Source organism: Pseudochaenichthys georgianus, chromosome 13 (assembly GCF_902827115.2).
Source record: "Pseudochaenichthys georgianus chromosome 13, fPseGeo1.2, whole genome shotgun sequence".
Lineage (NCBI taxonomy): Eukaryota > Metazoa > Chordata > Actinopteri > Perciformes > Channichthyidae > Pseudochaenichthys > Pseudochaenichthys georgianus.
Genome location: NC_047515.1, coordinates 23,863,063 through 23,882,216, shown reverse-complemented (window position 1 = coordinate 23,882,216; position 19,154 = coordinate 23,863,063). Strand labels below are relative to the sequence as shown.

Genomic DNA, 19,154 nt, shown 5'->3' with positions numbered 1-19,154 from the left:
AAAACAGCACAATTGTATATGTGGTGGGCTGCCACAAATTGCACTCTCTAACAGAAATTCTGACACACACGCATTCACACATATGGAAACTGGTCAAAAAGTTGATTGTTGTATTTTCACACTTATTCTTGGCAGAACTCATCATTCTCCTCATGATAAATGTTAACTTGTTTATAATATATTACATTAACCGGTGTGTTTTATTGAACAATCAGTCGTTTTCTCCAACATGAGCATTCATACTTTTTTCTCACGCCTACTAACACTTCTTACAAGCAGGCAAACACTGAGAGTTTTCCTTGCTGTTTTTTTTCCATTTGACAGCAAATCTCTGAGGATGTGGTCACATGGATTTGTTCTAACTTTGAAGTGTGCGTGTGTGTTTGTCCCTGTCAAAGTGAGTTCAGCCGTGCTCCCCACATTCTGAGCTATGTTGGCACCAAGGTGACGTTACGCCAAGGAGACGGATCACTGGTGTACAGCAATATACCGCCCTACCCAGCCCTGCTGCATGAATACAGCGCCTCCGCCCGCTGGGAGGATGCTCTGCGCCTCTGCCGCTTCGCAAAGGTAAGAAACCAACACAGTGTAAGGGGTGTGCAATATCAGATTTTCATTACACAATTCTCACGGCAAAAATAATTCAAAACAAAGATCTTATATCCATAGCACATTTGAATAAAAAACAACAATATAATGCTGTTATTCAAATTCTCAAAATACTCAAAATCAAAAAGAGCTTACCAGTTTATGTCACTTTGTCACTCACCTTAAGCTGTGCTCCCAACAGCACTCTGTTTACCAATAAGAAATAATTAATGGTATACACATATGTCAAACAATAAATGTAGTAAATTGGAACATAGGGAAACACTTTGAACAACGTTTTTCCAGGTCATTGTCCAGGTCAACGCTGTCACTCAAATTCATCTTTAACTTTGTTTATTTATGTTTTTCTCCCTTTTTTGGCAAAGAAGTTTTCTTACATCTTCTTTGTTTCTGTATACCCATTTGAAATGTCTCTTTAGATGGTAGATACCCAAACTAAAATAAGGTTAAGGTTAGTTTATTTATAAACCACATTTCAGAAACAAAGGCAATTCAAAATGCTTTACATAAGCATTAACACATATTCTATAACACATAGGTTTGAGCAAGCTCTCTGATTGGTCAATAGGCGTGTTTGATTCTACGATCAAACAACGATCAAATAGAACGTGCCTAATTCCAAAGTATCCAGTGGCCTACACACGCCACTAGCCTACCGAAACTACTTCCATGAGCCTACATCGTGTGGTTTCCATAGCGATGTTTAGCGACACACAGCCGTTACACTGTTAGCGGACATAAAAACGAGTCATCGCTTCGCAGGAACTACTTTCTAGGAACTACTTTCTAGGAACTACTTTCTGACGGAGATTAACTCAAGCAAAAAGCGTAGGTTTGGGAGCAAATTAGCCCACATTATGAAATTATTTTACGATATTGTTGATTACAATGATAGTTTGTGTTATAAAATCGCAATCATACACTTGAGGCCGTTCTTGAACGTCATTATTGGTACGACAGTACTGGCAGGATCGAGGCGCTTGCGCAAGCAATCATACACAATCTCGTGTATGATTGCTTAAATAAACACACACACACACACACACACACACACACACACACACACACACACACACACACACACACACACACACACACACACGTATGTATGAAAGAGAGTGAGACAGAGTCCGAAATGAGGAGGTAGTAGACAGGTTTATGGGCCCAGACCAGCAGGCTTTAATTAGCCTTCAATTAGCCTGGTGACACCATTTACCGGATTTAGCCCCCATAGACCTCACTCATAAATACACGCTACACTATGAATGTGTGAACTCGCCACATGCACACACACGCACGCGCTGTGTTGGACTGGGTCTTTGCTTTAGCGATGATGCAATAACCACAACCTCAGGAGAAATGGACTGCTAGTAGCAAGAGAAGGGCGGGACTAAAGGGACAGAGAGAGGCACCCCCCCCCCCCCTCCTTGACTTCTGGTAAGAGTTTGGTGGCCGCACAGCTTTTCCCAGAATCACAGTCATTGCCAGTAAGCCCTGAACTGATAGGAGTTGACACACGAAATAGTTTAGAGCCGTATACAAACAGACCGACGTGACATACACAAGATGACAAATCCGACACATGTACACCAACGAAAGATTTGGTGAAAGTTGTCAACTTTTTGCATGAAGTTTCTGACGTCAGGCCTTGGTTGACAGTGTTATGTGTTTGTTTTTCCAGGGGTGTTTTTTTTTTATTCAATCGTTTGTCATAGTGATGGACAGTAATTAAAGGGAGGCTTACAGAGTGGTGACTCCAGTGTGAAGTTTGGTCAACTGTTGTTGGGAAATTGGTGGTTAAGGCTTCATTTGAATGGATGCAGCTGCCCGGAATAAAAGTGGTGACACATTTGTTTACCTTCATTGATGTTGTAAATGGCAGACATCTTTGTTTATGTCGGTTTTCTGTGTGTCATGCATGTTTTCCTAATGGCTTGGAGCATGACTACAATGAGGCCTGCCAAAAGGATATAATAGGGGCTATAAAGCAGAATCATAGACTACACACACACACACACACACACACACACACACACACACACACACACACACACACACACACACACACACACACACACACACACACACACACACACACACACACACACACACACACACACACACACACAGTAATAATACACAAACCTTTAACTATTTTGAATCTGCTATCCCCATCATGTTTTGCATAGTATTTGTAATCATCATTGTAGCTAGAAAATGATTTTGCATTTAAAAAAACAAAACATTTAGCACACGGTCACAAGAGTTGTTAATATAATATATAGAGTCCGGCAAAAATAGCTAACCAGTTTCTTAACTTAAGCTGTGCTCCCAACACTCTGTTTACAAGGGAGTCTTTACCAATAAGAAATAATTAATGGTATACACATATGTCCAACAATAAATGTAATCACTTTGAGAGAATGACCTGAAGACACATTGTTCTGATGGTGAGATTTTCTGTTTTAAAGATGCTCACTACCTTTGCTCCCCCCATCTTTAGGATCAGTCATTGTGGGCGTGTCTTGCTGGAATGGCGATGGCCCACAGGGAGTTGACCACAGCGGAGATGGCTTATGCTGCCATTGGAGAGGTAAGCAAATTAGTTAATGGCTATATCAGTCTAACACGCCTTGTTTTTAAACCAGGTTCTCAAACATAAGTACCCCCAACCTCTCTTCTTTCAGCTACCTAGGGTGCAGTACATCAACTTTATAAAGGAGCAGCCATCTAAGGAGTCATCTTTGGCCCACATGCTGATGTTCAGTGGTCAGGTCCAGGAGGCGGAGGCCACACTGTTACAAGCTGGTCTCATCTACCAGGCCATACGAGTCAACATCGACCTTTTCAACTGGGAGAGGTACAGCTCAGGGATTTACGGAATCTGTGTGTGAAGGTATAGGTGTTAGGAGAGGAACATTTTAAGTCTTTAGGAGGATGCTTTTTCTTAGCCTCTTAAGGCTGTCTCTTCTATAGAAGGTTTAAGTGAGAGTTCGACCATGCAGGATGGTTGAATGTGTATCTTAGTCTTCTTTTCATCTTGTGTCCAGGGCACTGGAGCTGGCAGTGAAACACAAGACCCATGTTGACACGGTGCTGGCCTATAGAGGAAAGTTCCTACAGAAGTTTGGCAGGGAGGAGACCAACAAGAGATTCCTGCAGTACTCTGAAGGTGTAAGTGAGGACAGCACTGCACTGCATTAATTCATTAATCACACTGGAAGCCACTGTTACAGCTGTTCAAGTGTTATCAGCTTTTTGTACTTATACACTCTAGGGGTGTAACGGTTCACAAACATTTCGGTTCGGTACGTACCTCGGTTTTTAGGTCACGGTTCGGTTCGGTACGTTTTCGGTACAGCAGAAAAAATTATCACAAAACATAACATATTTTTTAAAAATTATTATTAAACTGTGAATAATGTATTCACTCAAATAAATACAAAATATAATAAAATAAACATTAAGGTGCAGCATTTCGATGAACTGAAATAATCTGTATTTGAACTTTACTGTACTAGTACTCACAAAACATAAAATATTAGTTTGGGGTTTTTAATTATTATTAAACTATGAATATTCACTCAAATAAATATAAAATATAATAAAATAAACATTAAGGTGCAGCTTTTCGATGAACTGAAATAATCTGTATTTGTACTGTACTGTACTAGTACCTAAGCAGCCAGTTTGACATTATGACTTGCTTGTCATTTCATGTTTTTTTAAAGAAAGATGAACTTGTCCACATTGCTTGCCGAAAGGGCAGATCAGCTGGCACAATGTCTCCTGTCGTGGAGAACACCCTCTCGCTAGGGACAGAGGTAGTAGCAGATACAGCCAGGTAGCGCTTTGCTAACATGGCAACATAAGGATATTTGCCGTTTGTAATAGCTTTGGCTCGGTCTGAAGTTTTTGCGAGTGGTGGAGGCTTAAATGCTAGTGGGAGTTGGGTTTGCACTTCAGTCTTTTGGTACCGGTGATATTCACGTTCGGGTGATGCCTTTTCAAATGAGTGTGCAAGTTTGATGTATTGCCAGCCGCGTAACCAATGTTAGTTAAACAATGCCGACAAACAGCTTTGGTTCGGTCCACCTGTCTTTGTCCGTCATCCTTGTACGTAACTGCGAAACCAAAATGTTCCCCAACCGGAGATTTCAATGATGCTGGAGGATTTTCGAGCTCAACTTTATCTGCGTTCGCCATTTCGACAGTTTCTTAAATTACTGACTACATTTGAACGCATCCCTCTGACCAGCTCGTCCAATGAAATGACTTGCTCGCTCTATGACGCGTTGAACACAATGGGAGCAAATTACTCTGAATGCTGCGACGCAGCACCTGAGATTACTTCCAAGAAGTTGTTCACGTTCTCAATTTTTTACGTTTAAAGTTATATTTGTTCGGTACACTTCGGTACACACGTGTACCGAACCGAAGGGCCCGTACCGAATAATTTCGGTACGGGTACGTGTACCGTTACACCCCTAATACACTCTTTTAACTCTGAGGGGATACAAAATTCAATATCACTTCAGCCTTTTTCGCTGCTGTTATATTGGAAAAACCTGCGGATGTTAGCCAGAAATGTAATGGAATTAAATAGCATCTTTTCGTTTTGATCCTATACTGTTGAAAGCAAAATGCAGTACTGTGTCTTACTTCTCCCATTCTTGACTTTCTGTATTTCTGCCAGGTTGAGGTGGACTGGGAGAAAGTCCAGGCGAAGATAGAGATGGAGTTGTCTAATGAGAGAGAGAAGGCTGCTAACAGCTCTGTGAGGAGCAGCGTGGCCTCACGACGTTAATGTTCAGTGGACCTTTCTTCTAAAATTCTACTTGCATAACATGGCTACGATGTATTCACTTCAAGATCATTTGGAGATGTGAAGATTAGAATTGCTCTGATGAATATGTTGTTGACTTTGGCTCTTACACTAAAATCTTGTGGGTTGTGCTGTGTAATGTAAAACATTGGCATTCTGTTACCGCCGGCTGGATGATTTTGACTTCTGATAAGAGTATATACACTTCGCAGAGACTACAACATAATGGCCTTTCCGTCATATCAGCTTCAGAGTGATTTCAGTGTGTCAAGTTCAAATCTGAATGTTATCTTTTACAGTTGTCGAGAATTACTTGATGTGCTCAGTCATGCAAAGATGTATTGCTTTGTTTTTTCAGTGATGTATGATTGATTGATTGTGTGTATTTATATGGATAGATATTTTTACAATTTATATATTCAACATTTTGCCTCGTGTAAACACTAAAAAGAGTTCAGTAAATAAAACTGATGGAAATAATGTATACCTTTCGCCAAATGACCCTCTTTTACCTTGCTCTTTCTCTATTTTTCATACCCTTTTAATGTCTTGATGCTTCACTGGATTTGTATACAGAGATCATAGAGTATCTTTGAAATGTTTTTTTCAGCTTCACCCACAAGGTATTTCTGGGTACATGTGTGTTTTAGAGTTCAATACATCTACAGTATGTTCTTCTCTTTGAGTTATTCTTGTATTTCCTTTTCTGCTGAGGTGTGAAACCAAGTGATGGCATGAAGCTCAGCCCCCTGGTCTACAGGAGGCCAGTACATCAGCGGACCATTCTAGCATATCCATCTCCTCTAGCCGCCCAGGAGGGACGAATGAGGGAGAAGATCTGGTCTAAGGGCTTTCTGAAAAAACAACTGCTCAACCATATCCCCCTGATGCGCGCCGACGTGGTAGAAATTGATCGTCCGATTGCCTGGAAATGTGAGTGGCCACTCGTAAAACATCAGAGACGGTAGATGTAGGAAAATCTATCAATGGGTTATTCTCTCTTGCTGTTTCTTTTTTTATCAGCACTGTACTTTTGGCTGCTTATAGCCCAAGTTTCTCTCAGACTCACTTTCTTCTTCATATTTTACTCCCTCCATCCGCTTTCTTTGGAAGCCTATACTCACTGTGTGATAAACCTACTCCTCCGGGCCAAACAACATTCATTTATGAAAGGACTTATCAGCGGGGAGTCATATTTCACTTGCATTACCACGAGAGAGGCCACACACACTGAAAAATCGAAATGAACAATGTGTTGTATTTATACATCCGCGCATGACTACGATTTTTTTGTTGCATTTTGGTAATTAATTCATTAAAATAGAATACAATTCTAAATAAACATTCTTAGCCTCAACTGTAAATTAGGAATAAAATGGTCCAATTAGATTTCCAATCTTTACACTTTTGACTCTCAGTGCTATTTACTGAACAGCAAATAGACTTTTACCGCATTTCATATCTTTGAAACTACACAGAACAAAAAAATAAACAGATATTATACTTTTATTAAACCACTGAGCTGTATATCCATGTACAATGACTTGCAAGTTCTCAGAAATGAGATTGATGGCCAAACAATGAAGCTCACCTACAAAATACACTTAGTGGATAATATTTATGAGGAGGTTAATGCTCATTGATTTGACCTTTATAGTTGATCCGTTCTTTGGTCCAGTGACTCCCTGACGCAGTTTTCAATGTTGCTTGTGCCCTGTGTATTTTTCCATGTGTCTGTCAGTGTGTGTTTGTGCGTGCAGTATATGTTTTGATTTAAGGAATAGAAACCAAATATATCACTGTCCTCTCCTCTGCCAGTGGATGTCCCACAATATCTGATTCAAGTCTCATGCTGGGAACTGTAGGGGACTGGATATGCCCTCTGCTCCTCAACCCACTTTTACAGTTTAGTTCATAATGAACTGCGATAGCTCCAAGGACATCCTGAAGTGCAAAATGCACACCTTTTTATGGTTTGAGTATAGGACTTGCATACGGCTTTATGCATCTTAAAGTCACATACTCCACCTGATCTACCCATTTGTGGGCTTTAGGCATGGATTTATGCTTTTAAGTGCAAACTGCAGCCACCCACAAATATCCCTCGGGAAAGGAAATCCATCAGTGTTCACTATTGGCTTTGCCATCATGGTCTGGCAGTGTCAGATTACTCACGCCACCACAATCCCACTCAGACTTCTAGTGTCGGGAGCATTAGAGAAGCTCAAGGCCTCTAATTGTGAAGACCACGGATAAAAATGCTTTAGCAGCAACTTTCTCTGTATTTGAATAGCTAAACTTGGCCAAAATTGAAGTTTATTGGTGTAGAAGAGTGCTTTGATAAAATGTCAGTTATTACACTCCCCAAACAATATGCATTGGCTTTCGGATGGCAGATTTCATAAGGTGAAGGTGACTGGTTGCTTTAAACGCAGTGATTCACAGTTAAAGGAACATTTAAAGACAGTGTAGGTTAATAAAGCTTCACAGTTTATATACTAACAGCACTTAGGTAAATAAGTTGGTGTATATATTTGCCCTCGGTCGAAACATTTTGTTTTATGTAACTGAAGTTAGAATAAATGAATTTGCAACTATTTTGATTATTGTTTAAGGATGAGAATATAATGTTTACGTCATTTGTTTTACAATGTCTGATTGTAATTGACTTGACTTCTACTTGTTTGGCCTGGGACATGGAATGTACTAATGTTTTTCAAGTCTGTGTTTGAGAGAACGAAAGACAAATGTGACCATTCTCACATGTCAAATTAAAGTGACAATGACAAAGGAGCTTTTTCAATATACAATGAGGCATTTTAATGGAAAGTTAAATACACCCTTCAAACTTTAATCTTGGTAAACAGGCCATTTAGCTTGATGTAATGAGGTGTGTGTGGTGTCAGTTTGGTTTTCAATTTTCCAGAACCCCAAAAATACATTTTCTTATTAGACAGTGATGCAAACCAGTAAGTAACAGTAACACATACAAATGTATATGGTATTCTCAGTCCACTTTACCAGAACAAAGAATGGACTGCCTCCTGTCTCTGATAGATCTCATCTGTCTTGTCCTTCGTTTGGTCTGAGCTGTAGGGTGTTAGTTCTGCTTGGGGCAGCAGTTGTGACCTTGTTTGACTTGCTAACATTAAAACACAATTCTGGAAGCTATCACATGGCGGCTGTAATATTTGTCATAGCTTTACTCATTTTAGAACCTAGGAGATACTATGTAACATGGTTCACAGCATCAGAGCATTTAAAAAAAAAAAATTGCACTTTTGCTCAGGTCACTGATAAAATACTCATCTATCATTTCCCTCTGAACTGTGTGAATGTGCATGTGTGTGAGGCAGTTTGAGGGAAATATTGCTTTCATGCTGATGAAATATTTTAAATGAAATGGCTCTAAAGCTTGCTGATAAGGAAAACTGCAGAAAGTATTCAAATTGATATTCATCCCCTCACTCCCTACTTCAGCACACATTCCAGGGTATGGTGGGAAATACAAATCTAAATATTATTCCTTTTGGTTGCACATTCAATAAAGAATATATAAAAGAAAACCAGGTCTTTCGGGTTCAGCAGAACATTTAACATTAAGACAAAGAAAAGCCGATAATTTGACATAAGAATAAAACCGTCTCACAGTGCTGCTTAAAATGAAGGTGTTAAAGTAAATCTTAATGCGATTGTACCGGAGCCAAATTAGCTGTCCCTGCCACAGAGACCTTCAAATTCAGCCGCCTTCGCTTTCTTCATAATCCCCCTTTACTTAACCCAGGCGCTCATTTGTATACAAAAGGCGATAAATCCGCCATAATCTTACAAAACACGTACATTTTCTCAGCCTTCTTCTTTATTCTTAACATTCAGGATTATAATTGCACTTGAGTTTATATCTCTGCAAGATAATTACCCTGATAATATTAAAATAAGAGTGCTATATAGTCTCTAGCTTTTCCCGGGCTCAGACAGAGTTCCGGGATGTCCTCGGGCTGTGTTGCGGTGCAGTCTCCTCGAGGACTTCCCGCCTCTGCTCCGCGGCTCTCGGTCCTGCGGCTCTCGGTCCCGCCGCTCTCTCCCTGCCCTGCCCGATACTCTCGTTTTCAGACAGCAAGTTATCGTCGGACCGGTCTCTGTGCATCTCCTGCATGCTTTCCTCATACGTGGGCAAATATTTGACCTCGTCGTATGCTGGCAGGTTCGGAGAGGCAAAGTCCCCGAGGCTGTACTCGGGGTACCGGTCCAGTAGGGAGTCCTGGGACGCCGATGCGTGCCCGTGAAAGAGGGAGGGCTCCTCGCTGCGGTCATTGTGCGGAGGCCGGCGTGGCCGCGGGCAGATGATCCTCTGAATGAAGTAGCCCATGGCGAATAGCAGCAACAGGATGAGGATGCCGGACAGCTTCCGCGTAAACCAACCTACGTTGTCGAAGAATATGTGGATAGGGAGCTTGCAGCAGCGCACCGCGGAGTTGGCACTGCCGTTTCCGTTGGCGATGGGCGGACAGCACTGGTGGCCATCGCCGCACTGGACCTCCCCGCAGGTCCGGAGAGCATGACAAGCGGAGACCAGACACGCCGACAAAAAGGTGCCAGTGGTCCTGCACGTTATCCTGCCGCCGCCTGGCAAACAAGATGAGATCATTTTGGGGTCTCCCGGGATGGAAAGAGGCCTAATGGACGTGTTGCGTCTCCCGTGCGTGCTAATATTATAAGTCCGGTCAGGTGTTACAGGTCTGCCTTTCCTTCCAGCTGTACACTTTTAATGTATGCTACTCTCATCACAGCCAGTGCAACGCGGGACAGCAGGTGCCCCCCCCCTCCACTGAGGAAGACCTGTCTGTTGTTCTATGGTCGATATGAGTGGAGGAGCAGCATCAGTGTCTGTTGGAGCACTGATGGGAATCATGAATAGGCTACTCTTACATCATTACACGTATGGATGGTCATTAACAGTCTAATGAAACCCACATTGCTGGTCCACAGCATCTGAGATTGTCACTTTCAATCAATCAATCAATCAAAGTGTATTTATGCAGAATATCACACATTTTACATTTGTCTCAGTGGACTTTACAGTCTGTACAGAATGATTACAAACATGACATCCTCTGTCCTTGGACCCTCAAATTGGACAGGAAAAAAACCTTTAAAGAAAACCCCAAAGTTAATGGGGGAGAATTCCCTCTCCCAGGACAGACAGATGTGCAATAGATGTCGTGTGTAAATTAAACCTCTTTCAACTTTACCTGAACTTTCCTGCCCAAGAGGACACAAGTGCAGGTGGTTTTATTGTGACCCCAAATAAAACAACCCCCACTCGGAACAATGCATGTTTTATGCAGAGCCATAATATCAATCTTGTTTGATTAAGGAATTCTGTACATTTAGGGGGAATGACCATATGAGTGAGAAATCTACAGTATAATAGTCATCATTTCGCAGTGGTTGAGGGAGGATTGAGATCCTTAAATATAAATATTATGTAAACATGAACAACTATCTACCAAATTCAAAAATACAGCACTAGCAAACATTTGGGATTTCATTATGCAGGTCTGAGGATGCTACATAAACAATGAATTGGGAAATATGGTAAAGATAACACAAGAGCAGCCAGTTAATTGTTCTGAGGTTACAGGGATAGTTTATTTGATAGAACACTATAATAGATTAAAGCTCATTCTGGAATTGAAATTAAAACAAACATTCTGTGATCAAAATCAGTCCTATACATTTATTGTCTATGAAGCCGTTTCAGACCTAATACTTGATGACATCACAATTTAAGACTTCCTTCTCTGCCTTCTGGCTTTGAAAGAGAGAAGATCATGTTCACGAATATTGATTCAACTTTAATAGGCCATGGAAATGACATATGGTCATTATTAATTTAAGAGGTTTCCCCTTTTAAAGCATCAAAAGTAAAAATAGGCCCTACTCATCTAGCAAGAAAGTAGTTCCCATGAGGGAATTAGCTTAAATCATAAGACTATGTCTGATGCTTTAACGTGTAAGTATCCTTTTGCCATTGTATTTGGATTAGGTGAAGCTAATTTGAACTGTTTTATATAATGGTGATCTTTAACAGTGCCTTTTGTGTTTTAAGATCCTCGTATAGAACCTTAATTTGTCAGGTAGCCTTTTTAATAACAAAACTGTCAAATAATTGTAGTGGAGTCAAAAGTATCTCAAATCAAAGTAGGCTATGTAAAAGTACAGTACTTATGTAAATGTACTCATGTAAATGTACTCATGTATTCATGCAAGTCCCCAGATCCGACTTCATGATCCATCGGCCCAAAACGCTGACAATGCTTAAAGCTTGCAGCTTACTGAATCCTGTACGAACATGATGACTTTCACCAATATGAGGCACCGACAGATCTACCCCTCATAAAAAATGAATAGATCCTGCAGTGTGGGTTGTAATGGCCCCCATTAGAAGAGTGTCTGGAATCACATCGGTCAACCATAACCCGCCTAGAGGACCATGTGTCTGCAGCATTTGAGAACATAACCATAAAACGAATCTCCAGTTGAAACGACAGTCTCCTCGCCCAACGTGTTAATTTACACCAAAGATGTCTCTGGATAACATCCAACTATGATAGATGGCTTAGTAAGCTGCTCTACAATAACAGCATATTAACTGATTTATTAAACCAGTCTGCATACTTTGTTGTATTGCAAAATAAATCTGACAATGTAAATACTTTTCTACAGGGACACGGAGGGACCAAGGTCACTTTCAAAGCTGTGTGTCCTTATGCGATCTGAAAGGATCCGAAGGAAGGATTTATGATAATGGGAGTGAACAAAGAACACTTGTTACTTTATTTCCAATAAATCACCGATCTTTGTAATGAGATTTGGCCTCGACAGTCTTTTATCCAGTCCTCATGGTGTAAATCATACATGGAATCTTTTTAAATGACGGGAACATTTCACCCCCCCTGTCTTCGTGTTACTCTTTGTCACTAATAGCCAGTCTATTTTTTTTCTTTTTTCTAAACAAGGCCTAATGCACAAAACACTAAATCTAATTACTGGAGCATTATGACGTGAAATTCAGTAGAAGGGTAACATCATGCAACCTAATTTATGCAGCATCGTATTTCTTTCAGTAATCTGCCTCGATTAGGGAAACATGATCTCAAGGCACTCTTCTAACCGAATAAACAAATACACAATCAATAGCCTGTGGACATTGGCTCTGAGTGAAACCCTCGTCAGTTCCTTTGTTATGAGGGCTTTCCCAGCACTTTTGCTATTCTTCTGCTTGTATAGGCTCTTATTGACTGCTATTTTTAAACACAGCTTTGACTGCTGTGACTGGAAAGGATAGAGAACAACGTGAGGCTATTAACCATTTCAATCACATCCAAATCCTATCCATGTAAGCAATTATGAAATAAGAAGTCAAATAAAAATTAACTGTGGCAAATGTTAAGTATAACTGACAGTATATTACATAGTCATATTCCCATTTTAAACAATGAATACAAATATGCCAATTTCCTTTTTCTCTCTTATTGGTCTTATTGCTCTGAATATTTCTTCTCCTCAAGTCTGTTTCCTGCTCACCACACCCTGCCCCTTTCCCCACTTTTACTGAAATCCTCCACATCCTCCAATTCTCTACCTCCTCCACTTCTTTGTCTCAATCCATCTAGGATCAACTTTACGTCAAACACATCAAACTAATTGGAGACCAACTACATCCCAGAACGCATATTTACAGAAAGTTGAGTGTCATTGCTCTAACAGAAGTCATGTGACATCAGACACGTACTGTAGTTGCCGGTTGACAGATGTAGACAAGAATTGAGATGAATAGGCATCACAATTCACCAATGTAATCGAATGTATTATGCTTTATTGGCACACAGAACAAATCTGTTACCACCAGCAACAAAAGAAGGGAACTGCTTCTGTTGCGTTTACTGACAAAATAATTTGAAGTTGCAGCCTCCTGTATGGCTAACAATTAAGGCGATAACACAGCGACTAGACTATATTACTGTTATAAATGTGCTGTGCTCTATGCTTCCATTAATCTGCTACAAAGGTCTCTTGTGTTGTGCTTAATAATTCAGTTTTATGGGGTCCATTAGGCCTGGGCGATGATGAATGGCAGCGTTCATTTTCATGTGTCATGAGACGTTGATGTACGGGCCGCCCAACTGTCAATGTCACGGTTATCGCGTTTGCATTAATTATGAAACAAAGAAAGCCTTGTCCAGCCTCAGGCTTTGTTAATAGACCCACTGATGGTTCTGGGTTTTACACTTTGTTGGAACGAGAGCAGAAGTCACGACCTCAGCGTTACTGCCCTGAGACCAACTACAGCCTGTTTAGCTTCTTTACGTACTGTATTGAAGGGCACTAACTGAACTTAACATGACGTGCCATAGTCATACAGCATTGTCCACACACACACACACACACACACACATCTGAAATATATTGTGTTAGAACTTGTTACAACAGTTTTGTCTGTATTTACAGACTATGGGGGATATATGTTGCGGCTTGTTTATTTTGTTTGTGTGTCAGTTATTTGCCCAGAAACGCAGGATACTAGTGTGGGTGTCATCAGTGTCTGTGTATTCCCATCAGTTTGAACTCTAATAAAAAGCAGGGCCTGCAGTCGATGTAGATTGTGTGAACCCAGAAAGTCCCACACCACAGCTATTTCACACCCACGTACTTCCTCTAATCTTATCGCTCTGCTGGCTCAGAGGTCTTTAAGTTTACGGGTTGTGTGTGTGTTGAGAGTATGGGGCAACTATATTTGTGTTTCACGTTGTTGTGTGGGTGTCGTTGTAATGGTTTAAGCATTTTCTTCACTAGATGATGTGGTTGAGTGGGACATGGCAAATGAAGAGAGAAGGGATGATTATGTGAAACAGGTTACGGGACAGATTTCCTTTTAAAACTTTTCCTCAAGACTCAAAAGAGCAAGCGTGTGGATGTGGTAAATTCTGGCAAATACGTTTTAAAGAAAGCGTTTGACTCTTACCTTTTATGTGGCTTGTTCTCAGAGCGTGCCGTTTTTGGCTTGAAGAAAAATGAGAATCTGACTTCCTTTGAGGAGAAACTTCCTCTAAGAGGCCAAAAATCTTTAACAGAAGAGAGAGAGAGGGGGGGGTAAACAACCTTTTTATGTCTCAGGGGAACCACTCTCAGTGCTCTTAATAAATCTTAGAGTTGGTAGGTTTATGCTGAGCTGGGCTTTTTGATTTTACAGTGAAAACTGTATAAGGCTGCCATATAGGCCTTAATACGCAGAATGGTTTGATGGGTAATAGCACTAAGTGATTTGACTCAGCATTGTTGCTTTCTGTTTGAATAGAAAATGTATGTTGCCAGGAAATATTTGTATAGACATACAGTATATCAACTACTGACTTTTACCTCCTATCATTAACCAGCCTTAGATCTTAAACCTGGCTAATGTAACTGTCTTTGTAAAAAATGATGTATTAACTATAGAGGGACAATTCTTTACTCTTTATAACAAGGTGTCCTGTCTTTCGTTCAACTTTTTAAATATAATATAGCTGACAGCAGATGATGGGATTTCATTATTTGCATTTCACACAAATCAAATGCACACACACTAACCTTTTTAGAGACAGATTTCATGGGGCAAGTTCTCATCAGAGGGAGGTGAGGCTGGAGCATTTAAGGTCATTCACACAGCTTTTCCCAAACTGCTAAAAGCCTCCAACCAAGCCCCCAAAACAACGGCAAACTCATCATCCCCTATAAGATAAGCCGTCTACCGACACACAGCTGCATATGACTCAGTTACTGGGACTCACACACACACACACACACACACACACACACACACACACACACACACACACACACACACACACACACACACACACACACACACACACACACACACACACACACACACACACACACACACACACACACCAGACAGACACCTGGAGGTTAAATATAGGATAAAGTTTTCCCATTCCCACATGTTTTGAGTGGAGGCGGAGGGCAGGGGATTTTTGACCCCCTGCCTCCGCACTATTGCATTGAGTCACCACTTAAGGAGGGGGGTCTGCGTCTCTGAGGGTGACTAGACCATGGCCTTCAGTCACGTCCCTCCTACCAAACGCCCACAGTTGTCCCAGTATTCTCCTTTTCGTGGCCCCTAAATACACAGGGTTCCCTAAGGGCTCCAAAATGTGGGAGCAACAAAGCGGGAAAGATAAAAAGAGAAAGAGGCCATGACACAACATACATTACACAGAAACGCTGACAGGCTAAGTATAATAAGGAGCAATAAGTGGAGGGTTTGTGTAAGAGAAGGGAGGGTTTAAACTAATGTGAGGGTAGAAAGGGAGAGGGAGGGACATCTGAGTTCTCCAGAGACCATGCAGACACTAAACTCTCTTTATAACCCTTTTTGCCTAAATTATGGCCTCCATTCCTGTTTCTTCCCTCCATCCAGTTTTATGGATGTCCAGAGACAGGAAATCTGGTAATATGTGAAAACGCTCAACAATTAAAGCCGATCCTCTCTTGTGAAAGGAGAAACAATGAAATGGTCCCAAGGCCCTCTTAGTAACACTGTGTAGGTGTTAAACACTAACATCATCAAGGACAGCTGTGCTCTCAGAGAACACAGTTTACACATGATACAGATTTATTTGGGACTAACTCTTATTTCCTTCACGAAGAACACATACTACAACAAGAAATGTTAATTGTAAAGCTTAACTTCTTCATCTTCATGCACTTTTTGGTGGGTGCGTCATCATATACTTATTCTATGCAAAGAGAGATTGCTCAAAACGTTTTACTTTAAATTGGGATCGATCACATTAAGATCAAGTAGTGCATGCCAAATAGTAGGAAGTTATGTACAGTTGTCCACTCAATGGAAAATTGTAGCTAGAAAATAAATGTCACCTTTGTGTCAACAAAAACACACACAAAAGGGAAGGGTTTCCTTGGTTAATTTTCATCTAAAATCACAAAACACTGAAAATAGAGAACAAAAGAAGTGTAAACTGTGTGGGTGAGATGAAAAGAAGCCCAAGGGACTCATAAATCATCTCAACACGTGGAAAAAAAGACGACGGCAACAGCAAACAGAGGTAACTTCTGAAAAACACACGCGTATAAAAATAAAGAACAAACAGAGAAGGGAGGACTTGGGTAAAGAAAATGAGGTTAGGGAGAAGTTCAGTACAAAGTTGTTTATGTAATTGAATCCAAGTCATAGAGTTAACTTCGATTACATCAACTACATTTCATGAAATACAACACTGCCCTGTTATTGGGCTCCCGTGCTTCCATATGGAGTATCTCCATCAACTCTTAGCCCATGCATTATACATTATGCGTTGTATGAGATTGAATGAGGATGCCCCTGAAATCTGTCATGGCTGGACGATTTCCAGAGCCTCTCTCCCATTTTCTATATGCTAAGGTGTTGCTCTTTGTGCGTGTTCACCGGGTTGCAGCCGCCATGGCTCTTTTGTTACTCTGGATCTTTCCCGTGATAACTCAGGCCGGATAGCAAAATGACCCATTGAAAGGATAAGGAGTTCCTCAACTCCAGAGTAAGAGGACACCTTTTGTGCATCTGTGTGTGTGAATACATGTATGTTATAAAGGCAATGTTTGAGAACAGAGGTTATGGGTTTTTTCCTGCCTGACTGTGTGTCCTCATATGTGAGTGCTTGTGTTTTTGTGTGTCATTTTGAGTGTGTGTCTATGTGATGGATAATGAGTCTGCACAATGAGGGCTCATATTATACGTCTAGGGTGTTTGACATCATCGTTTCCAACCAGGTTGGTCAATCTGTACAAACAAAAGCGTTGTCTACACACACACACACACACACACACACACACACACACACACACACACACACACACACACACACACACACACACACACACACACACACACACACACACACACACACACACACACACACACACAATTAACTACTGTTTTAACTGAGCTACTGTAGAGATTAGAATATGATATCAGTTGTTTCTTTTGAAAAAGACCAATACCTTTTTTCTTTTTAAATATACCTCAATCATTACACAATATTGATATGAAGTATGCATTTCAGGGTGAGTGACAATGTTTTGGATCAAGTCCAAGTCAAGTCACAAGTCTTTGAAACTTGACATGCAAGTAAAAAAAGTATTTTTAGTGTATCAACACTTCGCATGATAATTACATTGACAAAATCGTCAAGCCACAAATACCAAAACAGTGCATTAAATGTCCATTTGCAAATAATGAACCATCTCTTTGTGAGCGAAAGCACAACCGCTCAGCATTTTAGCCACATTAGCTAGAGCATGACTCAAAATATGACAGTATTGGTCAGTCAGTACACTTTATTGTTCCTGATTGATAAATTGAACAACACAGGTTTAAAAAAATGTTGGGGTGTGGCACTGGAAGTGAAACCCATGTGAAACAGATCCAGAAAATGTACCCCTTTCTAAACCGTCTGTGGTACAGTTTCTAGTCTTAGGCCTTTAATAATGTAATGATCTGAGGGTAAGTATCCTTTTATTGTCTAAAAGTCAAATCAACTCTTTAGGTAGTCAAATCCTAAAGACAAAGTCCTAACTTTTGTGTAGGGTCTAGTAACATCTAGTGTTGAGGATGTAAATTGCAGCCAACTGAATACCCCTCCCCCTTCGGAGGTGCTACATGTTAGACTCTGTAAAGAGGACCTGTTCTAGACTCTGTAAAGAGGACCTGTTCCCAATGTAATAGGTAAATGCACTGCATTTGAATAGGTATTTTCTAGCAAGTCAGCATTCACATTCATACATTGGAAGCATATGCTGCCATTACACGTGCTACCTGCTAAGGAGAGACCAACATTCACATGCACTATGTCGTATACGGTATGTTGCACGACACTGTTGACAATGTCAACTTTAGTAAATTGGATTTGGGTGTTTTGCCTTTGCATTCACACTTCAAGGATACTTCTACATGTGAATAACAGTGCTGGGGATCAAATACGAAAGGAATGGAAACATATCATGATTATAATATTCAATTTCTGCCAAAATATCCCCCTAAATCATACAAGCTGTTGTTTAAATAATTTGAATAACTGCTTCCCTTCTTCTTATATACTGAGCATATCTTTGTATGTACTTAGTCTCCTCACAACCCACTGACTCGTTTCTTTCTGACCTTTCTCGTCCTTTTCTCTCTATTTTCCCCTTCCCTCCACTTCTCTCACTTTATCTCCTCTTATTTCCTGAGGTATTGGTGGTATCGTCTCGCCACTGAGTCTAATGCTTTGCTGTCTCTCCTTGCACCAAGGAAATGATCTCTCCCTTTAGACTCTGAGACTTGGATAATGTCCCTAAGTCTCCAGCATATCTCTTTCTCCTCCCTCATTGCTGCAAACTACACATATATTGAAAGTTGGACGAGCAAATCGAGATAGGGGAAAAGGAAAAAAGATCAATGTGTGGAAAATCAATAGGAAAGCCCTTGATCATTCACTCATCTCTTCCAATGGACATTTCAGACGCTGACAGAGCTCTCTGTGATGGACAGTGAGCTTTTGCCACGGATTGACACTTAAATTATTTTTATTTCAACTTTATTTTATGTTGAAACTCTGATTAGTCGAACCGTCATGAATCTAGTTTGAATGTGATCTTCTGCAAGATCATTTGAGGA

At 40.6% G+C, this 19,154-nt stretch overlaps 2 protein-coding genes across 2 annotated transcripts in view; one reads left to right on the top strand and one right to left on the bottom strand.

Annotated features, from left to right (window-relative positions):
* ift80 (intraflagellar transport 80 homolog (Chlamydomonas)) overlaps positions 1-5,914 on the top strand; it is a 39,000-nt gene extending 33,086 nt beyond the window's left edge. Inside the window, exons 16-20 of the mRNA XM_071205185.1 lie at positions 399-570; positions 3,113-3,202; positions 3,297-3,469; positions 3,660-3,783; positions 5,306-5,914. Coding sequence (XP_071061286.1) covers positions 399-570; positions 3,113-3,202; positions 3,297-3,469; positions 3,660-3,783; positions 5,306-5,416 — 670 coding nt within the window. The 3' untranslated portion in view covers positions 5,417-5,914. The remainder of the gene's footprint in view (positions 1-398; positions 571-3,112; positions 3,203-3,296; positions 3,470-3,659; positions 3,784-5,305) is intronic.
* Positions 5,915-6,977: 1,063 nt separating this feature from the next.
* Positions 6,978-10,344, bottom strand: LOC117456944 (uncharacterized membrane protein C3orf80 homolog). Its single transcript, XM_034096812.1, has one exon. The coding sequence runs from the start codon at positions 10,080-10,082 to the stop codon at positions 9,405-9,407; it is 678 nt and encodes a 225-aa protein (XP_033952703.1). The 5' UTR covers positions 10,083-10,344; the 3' UTR covers positions 6,978-9,404.
* Between the last annotated feature and the right edge of the window lie 8,810 nt (positions 10,345-19,154).

Excerpts from the sequence above, each read along its gene's own strand:
- LOC117456944 (XM_034096812.1), bottom strand. The coding sequence starts at position 10,082 with ATGATCTCATCTTGTTTGCCAGGCGGCGGCAGGATAACGTGCAGGACC.